Here is an 18,416-nt window from a genome sequence, read left to right as displayed (position 1 = left end):
CATGCACTCATGCGTAGCTCAGTGGTGGAGCATTTGACTACAATTAGTATTTGCAGAATAAATGAATAAATTTATGGGAAACTAAGCCAAAGAAAGGACTATAAAACATGACTTGGGCAAAAAAATTTTAAAAATTGAGATCACATGAGCTTGGAGACAGTTTCTGATTACTTATTAAGTAGGAAATGATAATAAATATTCTTTTGGTTTTTTACAAAGGCTAGACATAAATAGGTTGAAATGCATTTAGGGATAGAGGTCTAAAGTGGAAACTTTGAGATGGAAGATAGAAGATGAACTCTTGTATTTGCGAACAGGAATGATCTGTTTCTCTAGGCTCAGGGAGTTTTCAAGTTTGTTATTACACATTAGCCTCAGGTATTTATTTGTAAATTTTTATTAATATCATGAGGTGGAATGGATTTTGGAGAAGTGCTGTCTTTGGCACTGTAGCCGCAGTTCGTATTGTTCAGTGGAGGGGGGGTTCTCTCCTTAGGAAACTTTAAAGTGAAAATGAAGTCGCTCAGTCGTGTCCAACTCTTTGCAACCCTATGGACTGTAGGCTACCAGGCTCCTCCATCCATGGGATTTTCCAGGCAAGAGGACTGATGTGGGTTGCCATTTCCTTCTCCTGGGGATCTTCCCAACCCAGGGATCAAACCCAGGTCTCTCACATTGTAGGCAGACGCTTTACCATCTGAGCCACCAGGAAACTGGGCTGTTGTAAAACCCTTGTATGGGGCTTCCCTGGTGGTCCAGAGGTTAAGAGTCCACCTGCCAATGCAGGGACACGGGACCCATCCCTGGTCTGGGAAGACTCCACTGCCATGGGGCAACTCAGGCCCATGTTCCACAGCTACTGAAGCTCACATGCTCTAGAGCTCATGTTTGGTAACGAGAAGCCACTGCAACGAGAAGGCTGCGCACTGCGACTAGAGAGTAGCTCCCACTTGCAGCAACTAGAGAAAACTAGTGTGTAGCAACGAAGACCCAGCACAACCAAAAATAATAACAAAACCCTTGTACGTCCAAAGCTTTGGGCTACACAAGAGTAGACCCGAAGTTTGTGGAACCAGGAGATTAAAATGGCTCCTTGAGTCCTAAATTATGAACTCCTAGCTGTCTCACTTCCTGAGCCTCTTACTAACAGTAAAGGATCAGAGTGTCCTGCTGATTTTCACAGATGAAGGCAATAGGAACATGAGGCCCCTGGACAGCATCTTCAGCCAGCTCAGGTATAGCCCCCCAGGGCAGGCTGATGGGATGGCAGGTAGGCTCCTGTTGCAGAAGGCTCTGTGAGAAAGAAAACCTGTTGCTCAGCTTCTCTACCACGGCACTAGTCCAACCCCTGAGGTCTGTGACCCCGCAGCTTGGAATCTTCCCAGACTCCTGTCTGTGAGAGCAGCCGTAGGACTCCATGAAGGCACATGTGCTGCTCTGACTGCATGGTTAGGAAATCAAGCAGGACCAGGGTAAGCACCGTCGTCAGTCTGTACTCTGAGACAGCTGCCCCACTTTAATGGGGCAGTTCCTGTATACCCACCTGCTTTGGGTTTGTCCACAGGTCCTGCTCAGAGGTATAGCCTGAAGGAACAGGAGTGTTGAGAGAGGTAGAGGTCGGGTCCTCCTTTGGTATGCCTTCTGCACTCCGTAGAGGGCCACCAAGTCTTCAAAGCCCTTTTGGCTACAGAGACAGTAAACCCCAGATTCAACAGGGAACAGAGAGTGTGTCCCCTGAAATTTCTGTCCTTGGGAATTTAGATATAAAGGGCTTCTTTACTGTTTAGTTTTTTCTGTTTTGTTGGCATTTCTTCCAAACTGGTAACCATAAGCCTGTTCAAACATATTTAGCTGGAGACTCTAGCTACTCTCCCCACGGCCAGTACCCACCATCACAGAAATCCCTCTTGTCAGATTTTGGCTCCTCCTCCCTGAATCCACTTAAGTCATTACTGATTTTGGGGCATCTACTCTATGCTGGGAAATGGGTTAGGTAAGATTTCTCTCTCTAATCTTCCCCTCTGGTTCACTCACCTGGTCATAGTCAGAGAGCCCACAGAGGCAAGACTGTGACTCAATATCTGCCGAAACACCAGCCATACTGGCAGTCTGACACTAGGCAGCACCCACTCTGTACACCTATGTCAGTCCTATTTCCTCAAACATCTCAGGGACTTCCCTGGTGGTCCAATGGCTAAGACTCTACGTTCCCACCACAGGGGGCATGAGTTCAACCCTTGGTCAGGGAACTATATCCCACATGCTGTAACTAAAAAGATCTCACATGCCACGACTAAGACCTGGTATAGCCAAAGTGGGAAAAAAAAAAAAAAAAGGCCCAACATCTCAAATCATGCAGGAACCCGGAAATGAGATTTAGGACACACATCCCTTCATGGGGAAAGAACCCCCAACCCAAAGCAGTAGGACTGTCTGGGTACCACCAGTGCTAAAGAGGAATAGAGTTGGGGGAGGACCAAATTCAGTAATCAAAGTACACCATACAATTCATCAGTGAAATGAAGGATGGAGAGAACTGCTGAAAAAGGGGATAGGGGCCTTCAGTTCAGTTGGGCAGTCGAGTCTGACTCTTTGCAACCCCATGGACTGCAGCATGCCAGGCCTCCCTATCCATCACCAACTCCTGGAGTTTACCCAAACTCATGTCCATCAAGTTGGTGATGCCATCCAACCATCTCATCCTCTGTTGTCCCCTTCTCCTACTGTCTTCAATCTTTCCCAGCATCAGGGTCTTCTCCAAGTTCAGTTTTTGGAGTCAGTTCTTTGCATCAGGTGGCCAAAGTGTTGGAATTTCAGCTTCAGCATCAGTCCTTCCAATGAACATTCAGGACTGATTTCCTTTATGATTGACTGGTTCAATCTCCTTGCAATCCAAGGGACTCAAGAGTCTTCTCCAACACCACTGTTCAAAAGCATCAATTCTTCGGCACTCAGCTTTCTTTATAGTCCAACTCTCACATCCATACATGACTACTGGACCATAGCTTTAACTACACGGACCTTTGTTGGCAAAGTATGTCTCTGCTTTTTCATACGCTGTCTAGGTTGGTCACAGCTTTTCTTCCAAGGAGCAAGCGTCTTTTAATTTCATGGTTGCAGTCACCATCTGCAGTGATTTTGGAGCCCCTCAAAATAAAATCTGTCACTGTTTCCATTGTTTCCCCACCTATTTGCCATGAAATGATGGAACCAGAGGCCATGATCTTCATTTTCTGAGTGTTGAGCTTTAAGCCAACTTTTTCACTCTCCTCTTTCACTTTCATCAGGAGACTCCTTAGTTCCTCTTCACTTTCTGACATAAGGGTGGTGTCATCTGTATATCTGAAGTTATTGATATTTCTCCCAGCAATCTTGATTCCAGATTGTGCTTCATCCAGCCCGGCATTTCTCATGATGTACTCTGCATATAAGTTAAATAGGCAGGGTAAAATATACAGCCTTGAAGTACTCCTTTCCAGATTTGGAACCAGTTTTGGTCCATGTCCATTTCTAACTGTTGCTTCTTGACCTGCATACAGATTTCTTAAGAGGCAGGTCAGGTGGTATTCCCTTCCCTTTAAGGGTAGGGAAGGGAAGGGTATTCCCTTTAAGAATTTTCCACAGTTTGTTGTGATCCACACAGTCAAAGGCTTTCGCATAGTCAATAGTAGATGGTTTTCTGGAACTTTCTTGCTTTTCTGATGATCCAATGAATGTTGGCAACTTGATCTCTGGTTCCTCTGCCTTTTCTAAAACCAGCTTGAACATCTGGAAGTTCATGGTTCACGTACTGTTGAAGCCTGGCTTGGAGAATTTTGAGCATTACTTTGCTAGCATGTGAGATGAGCGCAATTGTGCAGTAGTTTGAACATTCTTTGGCATTGCCTGTCTTTGGGTTTGGAATGAAAACTGACCTTTTCTAGTCCTGTGGCCACTGCTGAGTTTTCCAAATTTGCTGGCATATTGAGTGCGGCACTTTCACAGCATCAGTTTTTAGGATTTGAAATAGCTCAACTAGAATTCCATCACCTCCACTTGCTTTGTTCATAGTGATGCTTCCTAAGGCCCACTTGACTTCACATTCCAGGATATCTGGCTCCAGGTAAGTGATCACACCATCGTGGTTATCTGGGTCATGAAGATTATTATTTTTTTTTGGGGGGTATAGTTCTTCTGTGTATTCTTGCCACCTCTTCTTAATATCTCTGCTTCTGTTAGATCTATACCATTTCTGTCCTTTATTATACCCATCTTTGCATGAAATGATCCCTTGGTAACTAATTTTCTTGAAGAGATCTCTAGTCTTTCCCGTTCTATTGTTTTCCTCTATTTCTTTGCATTGATCACTGAGGAAGGCTTTCTTATCTCTCCCCATTGTAGGCAGATGCTTTACAGATGTTCTTTGGAACTCTGCATTCAAATAGGTGTATCTTTCCTTTTCTCTCTTGCCTTTAGCTTCTCTTCTTTTCTCAGCTATTTGTAAGGCCTCCTCACACAACCATGTTGCCTTTTTGCATTTCTTTTTCTTGGGGATGATCTTGATCCCTGCCTCCTGTACAAATGTCACGAACCTCTGTCCATAGTTCTTCAGGCACTCTGTCTATCAGATCTAATCCCTTGAATCTATTTGTCACTTCCCCTGTATAATCATAAGGGATTTGATTTAGGGCATACCTGAATGGTCTAGTGGTTTTCCCTACTTTCTTCAATTTAAATCTGAATTTGGCAATAAGGAGTTCATGATCTGAGCCAGCTGATCTGAGTCAGCTCCCAGTCTTGTTTTTGCTGACTGTGCAGAGCTTCTCCATCTTTGGCGGCAATGAATATAATCAGTCTGATTTCAATGTTAACCATCTGGAGATGTCCATGTGTAGAGTCTTCTCTTGTGTTGTTGGAAGAGAGTATTTGCTATGACCAGTGCATTCTCTTGGCAAAATTCTGTTAGCCTTTGACCTGCTTCGTTTTGTACTCCAAGGACAAATCTGCCTGTTACTTCAGGCATCTCTTGACTTCCTACTTTTGCATTCCAGTCCCCTGTAATGAAAAGGACATCTTTTTTTTTTTTTTTGGTGTTAGTCCTAGAAGGTCTTGTAGGTCTTCATAGAACTGTTCAACTTCAGCTTCTTCATCATTACTGTGATATTGAATAGTTTGCCTTGGAAATGAACAAAGATCATTCTGTTGTTTTTGAGATGGCATCCAAGTACTGGGGGCCTACTAGCATACAAACTACTTTTAATATAATTGATGAATTCCTCTTGCTCATTTCATCACCTAAACCTTCAGAGAAGCAGAAACCAGGGTTCTAGGTCATTGTACACTGAAGGCGGAAGTGGAGGACCTTACCAATTGTGGCACAGATGCTCAGGTAGGAAAGTCTGGTCCATGAGATGGCAAGGACAGTTCATGCGGGGATACCTGTAGTAGGGTAATATTAACAAAAGTTTACCCATTAGTGGAGAGAAGAGGGGCAATAGAGTGTGCTCCAGACCTGGACATCCTTCTCACCCTAGATCCCCAGAGGTTCTGGTCCTGGTAAATACCCCAGTGGCTGAGAAGAAGATGGAAAACACACCAAGGACACTGCCCTCTAGACCACACTCACCACTGTGGAACCATATTTTCTAAGAAAATGCTTCCTATGTAAAGGAACAGAGAGAAGACATGAGGTTTTGAGGAGCTCCTCCTGGTTTCTTTCATTCAGCCCAAAGTATTACCCCTCTACTCAGTTTAGTGTTGGTGACTTAAGTTAGGCTGGGAAGCATAAGGGAATTTTGGCCCAGGGACTTAACAAGGACTCTGAATGGTCTGCTGGCCAACTTGTGAGTGACATAGAGAATCAGAAGTCAAGGGGTCTTTTCTGAGGAGGGTACACATTTCTCAGTCAATTTCCCACTGTCTCACCTTGACACCCAAAGAAGCCAGTGACTTGTTGGCTGGGGTTTGTGGGGAGAAGTGTCCCCAGGAGGTGGTTGATAAAGGAGAGGAAGATGAGGCAGAAGATAATCTGCATCTGGAACTCGACGGGTGACCCCCCCCCACGCCCCACTCCCCCAGGGAGATAGAGAGGGAGAGGTGATGGAAGAGAAGGAGTAACTTCCTCCTCCCTCTCTGTGTCTCATCTTCACTGTTCTCTCCAATCCTCTTGTTCCCTTTCCCGCCAGCCTCTTCCCATAAAGGATTGTGGCTGAATGGTTGTCCTTTTCCCTCTTGCCTCAAACTGCAAAGCATCCCTTCCCATGCCAGAGGTGAATCTGAAGATTATAATTATCTGGGAGCATGAAACAGGGCATCTCTCACCTGGTAATCATGTCTAGGGCTCATCCCAACAGATCCTTAGAAGAAGTCCTCTTTACTTTCCCCTTCAAGAACTGGCATGGGGAGTCTCTCCTTGCAGAACTGGCTAGTTTCAGGCTTGTGTCCCTGGAAATCAGTTCTGTCAACCACACACACACACACACACACACACACACACACATCTCCCCGCATCCAGTCTGTTCCTGATCTGTCTAGCTCTCACTGCTATCCACTTAGTCTTCTCACCCCCAACTCAATTCCCCTTCACCTGCCTTGGACTCCCACTCCATGCCTGCCAGTGGCACACCTAGAAGGATAGTGACAGTCACCAGGCCCACCACCCAAAACTCATTTACAGGATCCATGTTTAGTAGCTGTGCTCCATGCTCCTGGAAGGGCAGAACACAGAGGTTAGGGGTCACAGAGACTTTATTGGCTGATTTGATGCCTCCATCTAATTCTTAAAATGAATTGCCCAGGGCACTATGATGCCCTAGAGGGGTGGGATAAGGAGTGGGTGGGAGGGAGGCTACAAAGAGAGAGGGTATATATATACTGATTCGCATCATTGTATGGCAGAAATTGACACAACATTGTAAAGCAATTATTCTCAATTTTTTAAAAAATTGACTTGCCCAGACTGAAGCCACAAAAGTATAAGCTGGATGGTCAGTGGACTTGAGAAAAGGGCGCACCAAGGAAGGAGATGGGCTTTATCCAGAACAGGTCTGAAAGGGTCTTCAGGTAGCCTACCATATGCACAGCCATGGCTACTGCATTGGAGAAAGCAAAGATGATTCCACGGAACTGCTAAACTCAGAACGTGAGCTGTGCCAGACAGGGAAGTAGGTGCCACTAGAGAGGAGAGAAGAGTCAGTCAGTCTCAGCAACTCTCGACAGGACTGAGGGCCCTAAGAGATCACAAGAGACTTACCACTGGTGGAGGTGACTGAGATACACAGGCTGGTGATATTAGGGGCTAAAGCTGACAGAAGTATTAACATGAGCCATCTGAGCCCTGGAGTGGGATAGGAATGGGTCTCCTTTAATTCACTCAGGCCAAGTCCTAAAGCCCTTCCTACTGTCCCACAGAGTGATGAGCCCATACCTGTGCCTGAGCAGTGAGCCAAGGCAGCAGCAGGTAGAGGATAATGCCCCGGATGTCCAGCATGCAATAGATCTGGGGAAGCAGGGTAGGGAGGGAGGAGTCAAGGTCATCCTCAGCCCTCTCACCCTCAGAGGCCCTTGAGACTCTCCTCTGGAGCAAAATCCTCTTTTCAGGCATGCATCCCCTATCTCATGCATTCAACCTTTGAGAATCCTGAGCACCAATCTGTTACCATGACTTCCATGGTCCAGCTAACACAAACTGGGACTTGCCAGGTCTGGACTTGTCAGTCCCGAATTCTCCAGATGATCTTCTTAGGAGCATGGTTACACATGGGGCTCCTGAGTAGAGGTGGAAAAAATAATGTTCTTTGAATGAGATGCCAAGACCCCTCCCCAGCCAGCATGTCAGCAACAAGACCTGGAGGTGCTATGGAGGGAGGTCAGTCCCAAGGAGTTTAATGGAGGATGGATCGCCCAGAAGAGCGGATTTCATCCAACCTTTGTGGATTCGCTGTGAGCTATGAGTCTCACCATGGCAGAGCTGAGCAGAGCTTCCTGAAACATGTGGTGGAGCTGTCCCAGGACCACCGGGTTGGCAGAGAACTCAGGGTCCAGTGTCCTTGTCCTTGTTGGCAGGGGAGGGAAGAGGCTGACCTGGGGTTTGTCTCTGCTGGGTAGCACTTCCTCCTCTTCCTGGTAGGGGCTCAAGGTGTTGGCCACCTTGTCTTGTGAAGGGAGGCCATAAGAGGATCCACGCAGAGGTTAGTCACTATCATCCATTTCACAGGCCAGAACAATCAGAGGGTGCCTCTCTGTTGAACCATCTGGTGGAGAGCAGCCCCAGGGTTGGGTTTGGCTTTCTCACCACTGACTCCACCTCAGGACAAGGAAACCCCTCACTAAGGGTAGGTCACAGTTAGTAGCCCTGACCCATACCCCTTCACCTCCCCCACCCCTCTGCCCTTCTTGGACCAGATGGGTTATATCTGAGATTCACCCCAGTACTGTTCGCCCCAGGGTCTCAGCTTTAGCACGCACAGAAAAATCAACAAAGGCCAGGACTGACCCCTAAACTGACCCTTCACTCTCTCCCAACTTTCCCCCGTATCAGTCCAGACTTTCTTCACCCGCTTCTCCAGCCCAGCCCAGTGGACGCTGGGCTGGCTCACTCCACCACATCCCCTCATCCTCCTTGGCTTCCGAGTTTGCTTTGCTCAGCACCAGGACGTGACCTCCAAGTGGAAGAGGGGAGGAGGTAATCTCAGGTCGGGCCCAGGGGATTGGGTGTTGGAGTTTGGCACCCGGAGGCCAGCCCCTCGCCTGCCAGCAATGGCTATAATTAGCTGGGTGCCACCACTGACAGGGACAGGGGTGCATTCCCTCTGCCACTCCGTCAGAAGTAGAGCAGGCCCAAGTGAGAGGATAAGTGAGACGCTGGTGTCTTAGGAGGGTGACTACAGGGATGGGGGCGAGATGGGTGGGATACAGTTTCAGGCACTGGATCTTTACTCATTGTTTTGGCCTTTGCACCCCCAGTGCACTTCATAGTTGCCTGGTGCAGCCTAGATGCTAGAGCCTTGGGATAGGGGGAGACGGTTTAAGTAGGAAATGAGGCTGCAGGCAGAGCTTCCTCTGGCCTCTGCGGGTCCAGCTCTTACCTTCTCTTCTCTTTCCTCTTTCTGTCTGTAGCGATCCAGCGAACTTGGGCCATGAGCCTCTCGGACTCCACACGTCATCCCTCTGCGGCAGAGGAAGTCTCTCTTCTGGTCCAGAAGGACGACCTTGACCTCCCTTTGCCCACCCAGAGAACCCCCTCCTGGCCTCCGTCCCCGGATGAAGATCCTGGTTTGCCCCCTTTTCCTCTGGAAGAGCCTGGCCCCAGGCCCATGACCCCAGGGAGCCTTCCTTCTCCAGCCTTGTCCCTGGAGGAAGAAGAGGAGGAGGAAGATGAGGAGGGTGGAGAAGACTCTGCGGAGCCCGAGGGGCTGTGCAGCGAGGAGCATCCCAGCCAGTTTTTCGCGGAGGCACAGCGGCTGCGAGAGCAGAGGTTGCTGCTGGACGAAGAGGTGTCAGTCGCGGGGAGAGCGTATGGGGTGCATCGGGTGATCCTGGCCTCAATTAGCAGCCTCTTCAGAGGCAGGCTGCTGGGCGGCAGAGGTCCGCAACCCCCGCTCAGCCTGGACGTAACCCCGGCGGCCTGGGAGGCCGTGCTGACCTTTGCCTACGAGGGGGTGCTGGGACCCGCCTCACGGGAGGATGTGCTGGTTGCCGCGGAAGCTCTGGGAGCCCCCCGGGTAAAGGCTGCGGCCCAGTGGGGACGCCAGGGGACTGGAAGCGGATGGGAAGATGAAAAGCAGCCCAGCCAGGCAGAGGAACTGAGAGAAAACCTGCGCAGCATTGAGCTTCTGTACCAAGAAGGCATCGGGTGCGACCTGGAGCTGGAGGCAGGCGGCTGCCGGCTGCGGGGTGAGGGCCGGGGGGGGGGGGGCATTGCATTGAGGCAGGTGCATATGCCACCTGGAATGGTGTGTGCAAGCAGTAGCTGATTCGATCCCTAGCATAGTGCTTTTGATCCTTGCTGAAATCAGAATTTCCCAGGGCGTGGCCTTGGCGCCTCTCTTGACCCACTGAGAATGGGGCATGCGCAGTTGAGTTGTTTTCCTAGGCGCACTGACAGATTTATGCTGTGGCTTTTCCTGTGCCCAGAAACAAGAAACTTCCATTCAGCTGGCAGGCGCTAAGATATAGTCCATGCCAGTAGAACAAGCAGAAGGTGATTGACTCAAACAGAGATTAACCATAAGGCCCTTCTTGGCATCTTCTATTTAAGACAGGAAAAGCTGGAGGAACATGGTGGAAAAATTTATAGTGTGTCCTTCTGCCTAAGTGAGCTTGACACCATGGCAGACAAGGGCCCTACAGCTCATGAGCAAGGTCTTGTACTGTTTTCCCAGAATCTAAGGCTACCAGGTTGTGGCATTTTGAAGTTAACTCCGCTCATTGCTAGGAAAGCTAAAGTGAAAGTCGCTCAGTCGTGTTTGTGGAATTCTCCAGGCGAGAATACTGGAGTGGGTAGCCTTTCCCTTCTCCAGGGGATCTTCCCAACCCAGGGATCGAACCCAGGTCTCCCACATTCCAGGCAGATTCTTTACAAGGGAAGCCCCAAGGAAAGCTAAAGAGGATTGAATACGTTGAGAATTATTCAGATTCTATTAACATTTAGTGAGGTACTGGGTAACAGAATTTTTTTTTTTTTTGCACATGCCAGCTCTTTTAATCTCAGGTATTTCTAGCTGCAGATAAAGAATATTAAATTCAGAGATGCTGACTGGTGAAAATCAGGATAGAAGCCCACATCCATTAGCCCAGTCTGCTCTCACTAGTCCATACATTGCTTCTTATGCAGCCAAACCAAAGGCACATAGCACCTGGCAAATGGAGCCAGAGTGTAGATGTATAAAAGTTTAAAATTAAAAAGGATTAGTTTAGAAATTATCTAGTTCAGTGCTTACACCTTACTGATAAGGAAATCAGACTTTAAGACATGTCCAAAGTCACATAGCTACTACTCATTAGAAAATGACTAGGACCCAAAGTTCTTCTGGGATTCCCCAAAGGAAAAGCATCCTGTCTTAGTCAACTTGAGTTGCTATAACAAAAATACCATAGACTGGGTGTTTTAACAATGGAAGTTTATTTCTCTTGGTTCTGGAGACTGGATCAGGGTGCCAGAATGGTCAGGTTCTGGTTAGGGCCTCCTTTCCAGTTTGTAGATGGCCATGTTCTCACTATATCTTCACATGGCAGAGAGAGACACAGAGAGATTGATGATGTCATGTCTCCTCTTATAAGAGCACTAATCCCATTCATGAGTTCCACCCCTCATACTTAATTACCTCCCAAAGGCTCCACCTTCAGATACCATTATGTTGGGGATTAAGGCTTCAACATATAAATTTGGGAGGGGCCCAAATGTTTAGTACATAACAGATTTTGAAATATTTGTTATAATTTCTGATAGCACTAGATGGAAGGGGGATTTAAAATTTCATAGTTATAAAGTTTTCACTAGGATTTGGAATTTAAACATATTTATACTGATGCTTTCACTTCCTTAAGAAACATGCCAACTTAATGGTGGGAATATGTCACTTAAAATTCTGGAGAATAATGATGAGTAAGAAAGGGCACAAAATACAAGTGGTTGTGACTCCTTTAACAGTTGGCTGAGCTATAGGCTGATTGATGGTGTGGAAGAGGAGATGGTTTACTTGGTTTGAGGAATGCAGATTTTCTCAGGGCAATATATATATGAAAGCTGTCACTAATGTTTACTGCTTGGGAAGCACTGAGCTACTACCTACTGCTTAAAAAGACAATGGAGAGCCATGCTGACATCACTTGCCCTTTGAGAGAGGTGGACTTGCTGCAGCTGGTCAAAGTAGCCTGAGGTTCATAAACCTTACTGGGAGCTTGGGTCTGTGTGACCTGCCTCAGAGGACTTCTAGCAGCATTTTCCCGCTTTTCTGTAATGAAGCATTTCAAACACAGCAAAGAAAAGAGAGTATTAAGATGAACACTAAAACACTCATCACCCAGACTTATTAACATGTTACTATATTTGTTTCTGGAGAAGGAAATGGCAACCCACTCCAGTATTCTTGTCTGGAGAATCCCATGGACAGAGGAGCCTGGCGGGCTACAGTCCATGGAGTTGCAAGAGTGGGACACAACTTTGCAACTAAACCACCATATTTGTTTCATCTATTTATTTTTTGGTGAAGTTTAAAGTATTTAACTCATAAATACTTGGTTATGTGTCTCTTTAAAAGAGGACATTTTCTCATATAACCACACTATCTAACAAAATTAATGTGTTAGTCACTCGGTCATGTCCAACTCTATGCATATGCAACCACATGGACTGTTGCCCACCAGGCTCCGTTGTCCATGGAGTTCTCCAGACAAGAATACTGGAGTGGGTTGCCATTCCTTTCTCCAGGAGATCTTTCCTGACCCAGGGATTGAACCCAGGTCTCCTGCATTGCAAGCAGACTGTTTACTTTCTGAGCCACCAGGGAAGCCCTTTTCTCAATATCACCTCGTCCACACTGAAATGTTCTCACTTGTCCAAAATAGTGTCTGCTAGAGCTGTTCTGCTCAATCCAGGAGCCAATCAAGGTTTACACTGAACTCAGATGTCTCTGAAGCTTCCTTTACTCTTATCCAGTCCTCTTTCCCTTTCTTTTTCCTCCCCCCCTTTTTTTTTAATGTTTTGACTTATTGAAGAAACAAGATTAGTTTTCCCATAGAAAGCTCCAATTTCTAGATTTGTATGCATTTTCCTTCTGTGTTTTTTTTTTAACCTGTTCTTTTAGCCTTTCAATTTCCTATAAACTTGAATTTAATCTAAAGGTTAGATTAAAGTTAAATATCTTGGTCAGAATACTTCATACTTGATGCCAACTGCCTCAAATTAAGTTACATTAGGGAGCATATGTTGTTGTTGTTCGCTAAGTTGTGTCTGATTCTTTGCCACCCCATAGACTGCTGCATGCAAGGCTCCCCTGTCCTTCGTTAACTCCTGGAGTTCAGATTCATGTCCATTGAGTCGGTGATGCTATCTAACAATCTCATCTTCTGCTGTCCCCTCTCCTTTTGCCTTCAAGCGTATGAGTTCTAGTTATTTAACAACATTTAAAAACATAATTATTTGGCTGTGTTAGGTCTTCGCTGCTACACGAGGGCTTTCTAGTTGTGGTGTGCAGGCTCGAAAGAACATGGGCTTAGTTGCCCTGTGGTACATGGGATGTTAGTTCCCTGACCAGGGATCAAACTCACGTCCCCTGCACTAGAAGATGGATTCTTAACCACTGGACCACTAAGAAACTCCCCTAACAACATTTTAAATAATTTATTTATTTTTAATTTTTAATAGGACATTTTCAGTGTCATAAGGGCCATGCACATAAGCAGGGAACTGACACACAAGTATCCTCAATGCAGCCTGGCAACAGTCACAGTGCATGACACTCTGCCCAGACAGCTACTACATGGAGATAAAAAATAAGTCACTGCCTTTCACTAGGACTCAGTTTCCTTATCTTAAAATGAGTGATTGAACTAGATGGTTTTGAAGGTCTCCAGTTTACAGTGTTGTGATTCCATAACTCTGTCAAGGAGGTGGATATGCAAAGAAAAACTATAACACGTGGGAAGTATTAAGCACTAAATCTTGGGTAAGAGAAGATGACAGTTAGATGAGGTTGAATCATAGCCATTCCTGAGTGTGGTACCATTTTCTAAGTAAAATCTAACAGAATGGCTGATGTCAGTGGCTCTTCTAATTGTAGAGGAAAGAACTTTATTCTGTACACAGTATGGAAAGACCTATATAAGTTGCACATTGGTCTTTGCAGTTTATTTTTTACCCCCTTTTATCAAATGTTCTTTATAGCCTCTTCTCCACATAATCAGTCAAGACCCTTTTTCTAATTGGCCTGCATCAAAAAAACTAAAGCAATGTTTTTCAAGGGGCTTCCCAGGTGGCTCAGTGGTAAAGAATCTGCCTGCTAATAATGCAGGAGACAAGGAAACACACGATTGAACCCTGGGTGGGGAAGATCCCCTGGAGGAGGAAACGGCAACCCGCTCCAGATTTCTTGCATGAAAAATCTCATAGACAGAGGAGCCTGGCAGACGACAGTCCATGGGATTGCAAAGAGTTGGACACGACGGAGCAAACGCACACAGTGTTTTTCAAAGTGTCTTCAGGTCACTAACCTGAGAATCATGCAGGGTGCTTGAAAATGTTAAAATACAAATTCGTAGGATCTCCCTCTGGAGCTACTGAGTCAAAATCTCTGGGGGTGGGTCTGTGAAAATTTAATTTCAACAAGCACCTAGTGGTGTTCTGGTGTGCATATCAGTTTAGCCTGTGGTCTTGGGTGGTTAACCCAAAGTGGGGGTTGTGAAATCGAGAGTGCCTAGTGGTTTGCCACACTCTGGATTCCCCTCTGCTTCTCCCTCTTGCAGTGCACCGAGCAGCCCTCGCCTGTGGCAGTGAGTTCTTTGGGGCCATGCTCCTGAGTGGGATGAGGGAATCCCAGGGCACAGAGGTGTCTCTGCACACCATCTCTGCCCAGGACCTGCGACTCCTCGTCTCTTTTGCCTACTCTGGGGTTGTGCGGGCAAAGTGGCCAGGACTACTGAGAGCTGCCCAGGCTGCTCTGCAGTACCAGAGCTCCTCCTGCCTGGCTCTGTGCCAGAAAGCCTTGGCACGAGGCCTCAGCCCTGCCCGTTGCCTGGCCCTGATCCCCATGGCAGAAGCCCCAGGGTTGGAGAGCCTCTGGAGCAAGGCCCGCCACTACCTCCTCACCCACCTGCCGGCTGTGGCTTTGTGCTCCGCTTTCCCTACTTTGCCGGCGGCCTGCCTGGCTGAGCTCCTGGACAGTGATGAGCTACACTTGCAGGAGGAGTTCGAGGCCTTTGTGGCCGCGCGGCGTTGGCTAGCTGCCAACCCCGACACCGAGGAGTCGGAGGCCAAGGCCCTGCTTCGATGCGTCCGCTTCGGCCGTATGTCCACCAGGGAGCTGCGGAGGGTAAGGGCGGCCGGGCTGCCTCCACCCTTGAGCCCCGACTTGCTGCATCAGCTGATGGTGGAGGCTGAGGTTCCAGGACAAGAGAGACGGAGGGAGCCTGACCAGGCGCTGGTGGTGATTGGCGGGGACGGGCTCAGATCAGACATGGCCGCCAGACAGCCGTCCCGAGGAGTGTGGTGGGCCCGGGCCTTTCGCTGCGGCATAGGACTGGTTCGAACTGTGGAGTGGGGGCGGCTGCCTGCCCTGCCTGCCCCCGGGCGCTTCCGGCACGGGGCTGCCAGCCTAGCAGGAAGTGTGCTCTACGTGTGTGGGGGACAGGATTTCTACAGCCACTCTAACACCCTGGCTTCGACTCTCAGGTATGGATGGGCTCCAGAGAGTGGCAGGTCCCAGGGTGGGCAGCTGAGGGAGTTTGTGGGCCAGCCAACAGCAGACTCCCAGGTTCACTCCTCCCATCTCTTGTCCCACTGTCTCCAGGTGGGACCCCAGTCAAGAGGACTGGGAAGAGATGGCACCTTTGTGCCAGCCTCGGAGCCTTTTCCCCCTGGTGGCGCTGGATGGACTGCTTTATGCCCTGGGTGGACGAGACAGTGGTATTGCCCTCAGGTCTGTGGAGACTTATAATCCTGAGCTCAATGTCTGGAGGTGAGCAGGGAAGGTGGTGTTTCAGGCATCAGGGGTCTTGGCAGGGGAGAGCTGAAGATGACTGATGCCTGACCACGTGCTCTGTTCTCCACAGGCCAGCACCTCCTCTTCCCGCACCACGCTTTGCCCATGCAGCTGCTGTTTTGGAGGGCCAGCTGTACGTGAGTGGTGGCTGCAGTGAGACTGGCCAGTACCAGGCCTCGTTGCTGCACTACGACCCCAAAGTTGAGAAGCCGGTGACACTTCTGAGCCCTATGGGGGTGCCTCGGGCTGGCCACGTCATGGCTGCTCTGGGTGGGCGGCTGTATGTAGCCGGTGGGCTAGGTCAGGCTGGGGATCTGCTGAGCTTCGAGGCCTATGATCCAAGCACTGGTAGCTGGACTCACCTGACCCCCTTGCCCTCCCCCCATGTCGGGGCTGCAGGTGCCGTGCTGCAGGGGGAGTTGCTGGTGCTGGGAGGCTACAGCTACCGCACTTATGCCCCCTCCCACCTTATCCATGCCTATTGTCCTGGCCTGGGCCGATGGCTGTGCCTGGGAACTCTGCCGAGGCCTCGGGCTGAGATGCCTGCCTGCATCCTGACTCTGCCCGCTGTGCAGCACGTGGCTTTGGTTTCTACACGGCATCAAACTAAACCTGCTGGGTGAGAGGGAAGCAGTGGTAGATGGAGGGAGGAAGGGATAAGAGAGGACAGAGATGATGAGTGCAGGGAGAAAGAGAAGGCTTTTTTCATCACAGCATTTCATTCTAGCGCAGTGCTTTACAACTCATAAATCGCTTTTGTATATATGATCTGCATTGAGGAAAAGGTGGTTCTGGAATTCCTAGGGAGAGTATGGGGGAAGGAGAGGCCGTTGAATATCTAGGTAAGGAGAAGAGACCTAGGGACAACTCTACAAGGTTTAGGGACCCTGGGTCGATTCTTGGTAGGGAAAGTGCATCTAATTAGGAAGACAGTCATGAAGCATTGGTAGCAAAGGTGTAGGGGCCATGAGAGAACAGTCAGGAAAATTATGATTCTGACCAATGGATGAAGGAGAAAAATGAGGAAAGGTCATCTGTGAAAAGAGTTGAGGAGTATGTTGGGAGGACTGTAACTGCTGCTTCTTTTTACTCTCCAATTCCTGGGACACCCAAACCCTCTTGATGATGTTCTTTCTCAGGTAGCTGGTAGACCCAGTCTAGCGTTTCCTCAGCCACACACCGCTGGCTGCCCCTAAGAGCCTCTTGGATTTTAATCTGAGGATGAATTTCTCTTCTGGATCCGGCATAGCACAGGGGCCTGAGATGCCAGGGCCACCAGGCAGGAAGGCTGCAGGTGGGGAAGATGAGAAAGAGGGAGGCGTCCATGTGGAAAGGGATGAAGGATTTGAGGGCATGGGGTGGGAGAGGTCAGGGGCTGACTGGCTTCTTTCCTCCCCCTTGGGATGAATCGAGGGATCAGGAGGGAAAACGGTACAGTTGTGGTGTGTGGTCCTAAGTTGTGAGAGGAAGCGGCAGAGAGGAGAGAGGCAGAGAGGACCCAGAAAAGTGGTTTCTTTCTCTGTTGCTTTCTTCCAGAGTTTTTTGAATCCATTTCCCTTTCTCCTGGGCAGGGAAAGCTGAGTCAGATGTTTCCTCTCTCTCTTCCTCTGTCCTGCTTTTCCATCCCCTTTCCCCTTCTCTATCTTTTCTCCTGTCTCCCTCACAGTTAGAAATTATCTACTGTGTGCCAGGTACAGTGTGAGGCACTAAGGACCCTAAGGTCAGGGATTTTGACCAGAACACAGACTTGTAAGCAAATACAAGTTTTACAGTGGACTTAGAGGTATGGACACTTGCCTCATAGTTCTCACAAGAGCCTCACACCCCACAAGCCTCACAGTAGAAGGTATGAAAGCCCAGAGGTCAGAGAGGGAACTCTGTCCAGGGAAGCCTTCTTTGAGGGAAGGCATCATTTGATGGGTATCGATTGGATCTTGAAGGTTCCCTAGAAACTCACCAGTCTGAGGAGGGAGGCATTCCAGTCAGAAGAAAGAGGCAAATGGGATGTATGGTGCCCTGTGTCTCCACAGCAAAGGGGAAGTCAGTATTCCAGGGGTTCTTCAGGGAATTCTGCTGCTATTCCAGCCTACTCTCTTCCCTGAAAGCTTCCTGAAGACAGGGGCTTTCAGTTAACAATTGTGTGTTCCCTTTCTCCACAACTCCCCTACATCTTTCCTGTGTGGTGTTTCCACTTCTGACCCCTGAGCAGCTTAGGGTGAAGGAGGGCCAGTTCTTTGTACAGGTCAGTTTTCTCTTACCGCTGCTTATTAAGATTCTCACTCTGCTAAGGTCAAGACGAGGGAACCTCCCTTGCTTCTTTCTTCATCTTGACGTGTTTTTGTTTGTTTTGAGATTTCATTATTTTGCTAAGGGTTTTTTTTCTGTATCTCTGTTTAGGAACATAGTTGAAAATGAGGAGGGATATGTAGAATATATAACAGAACAGAGAAAAAAGATTAAAGAGGACAGGGAAGAAGGAAATTGGAAGCACTGAGAAACTACAAGGATTGAGTTTTTAGGGTGAACTTCTGTGATCAAGTTCTTGGTGATTTGTATGCAAAGACAGACTTAAATAAAGGTTTCACCATGACTGAATCATTCTTGTCTGCGTTTTCCATTTAAAAAAAAAAAACATTCCATATCCCTTGTAATTTGGTTTTTGTCTCCACTGTACTACCAAAACCATTCTCCCTCATGTCACTGTGACCTATTTCTCACCAAATTAAACAACCTAAGGCC

At 48.1% G+C, this 18,416-nt stretch overlaps 1 protein-coding gene across 2 annotated transcripts; it reads left to right on the top strand.

Annotated features, from left to right (window-relative positions):
* Nucleotides 1–8,755: 8,755 nt before the first annotated feature.
* Nucleotides 8,756–18,272, top strand: KLHL33 (kelch like family member 33). Of its 2 annotated transcripts, none has more exons than XM_040227065.1 (5): nt 8,756–8,821; nt 9,097–9,873; nt 14,443–15,367; nt 15,486–15,653; nt 15,748–18,272. In XM_040227065.1, the coding sequence occupies exons 2-5, from the start codon at nt 9,117–9,119 to the stop codon at nt 16,298–16,300; spliced, it is 2,403 nt and encodes an 800-aa protein (XP_040082999.1). In that variant the 5' UTR covers nt 8,756–8,821; nt 9,097–9,116; the 3' UTR covers nt 16,301–18,272. The 2 variants fall into 2 exon arrangements, with proteins under 2 accessions (XP_040082999.1, XP_040083000.1); XM_040227066.1 differs by having other exon boundaries at nt 8,805–8,857.
* Nucleotides 18,273–18,416: the final 144 nt, after the last annotated feature.

The sequence above is a fragment of the Oryx dammah genome, unplaced genomic scaffold (genome assembly GCF_014754425.2).
Source record: "Oryx dammah isolate SB20612 unplaced genomic scaffold, SCBI_Odam_1.1 HiC_scaffold_26, whole genome shotgun sequence".
Lineage (NCBI taxonomy): Eukaryota > Metazoa > Chordata > Mammalia > Artiodactyla > Bovidae > Oryx > Oryx dammah.
Note: the sequence above shows the minus strand (reverse complement) of the source record. Positions and strands in the feature narration are given on the sequence as shown.

Bases quoted from the DNA above. Each gene is read 5' to 3' on its own strand.
- KLHL33 (XM_040227065.1), top strand. From the start codon at position 9,117: ATGAGCCTCTCGGACTCCACACGTCATCCCTCTGCGGCAGAGGAAGTC. The intron at 9,874-14,442 runs GTGAGGGCCGGG...TCCCTCTTGCAG, and splicing joins AGGCGGCTGCCGGCTGCGGG to TGCACCGAGCAGCCCTCGCC. The intron at 15,654-15,747 runs GTGAGCAGGGAA...TGTTCTCCACAG, and splicing joins CCTGAGCTCAATGTCTGGAG to GCCAGCACCTCCTCTTCCCG.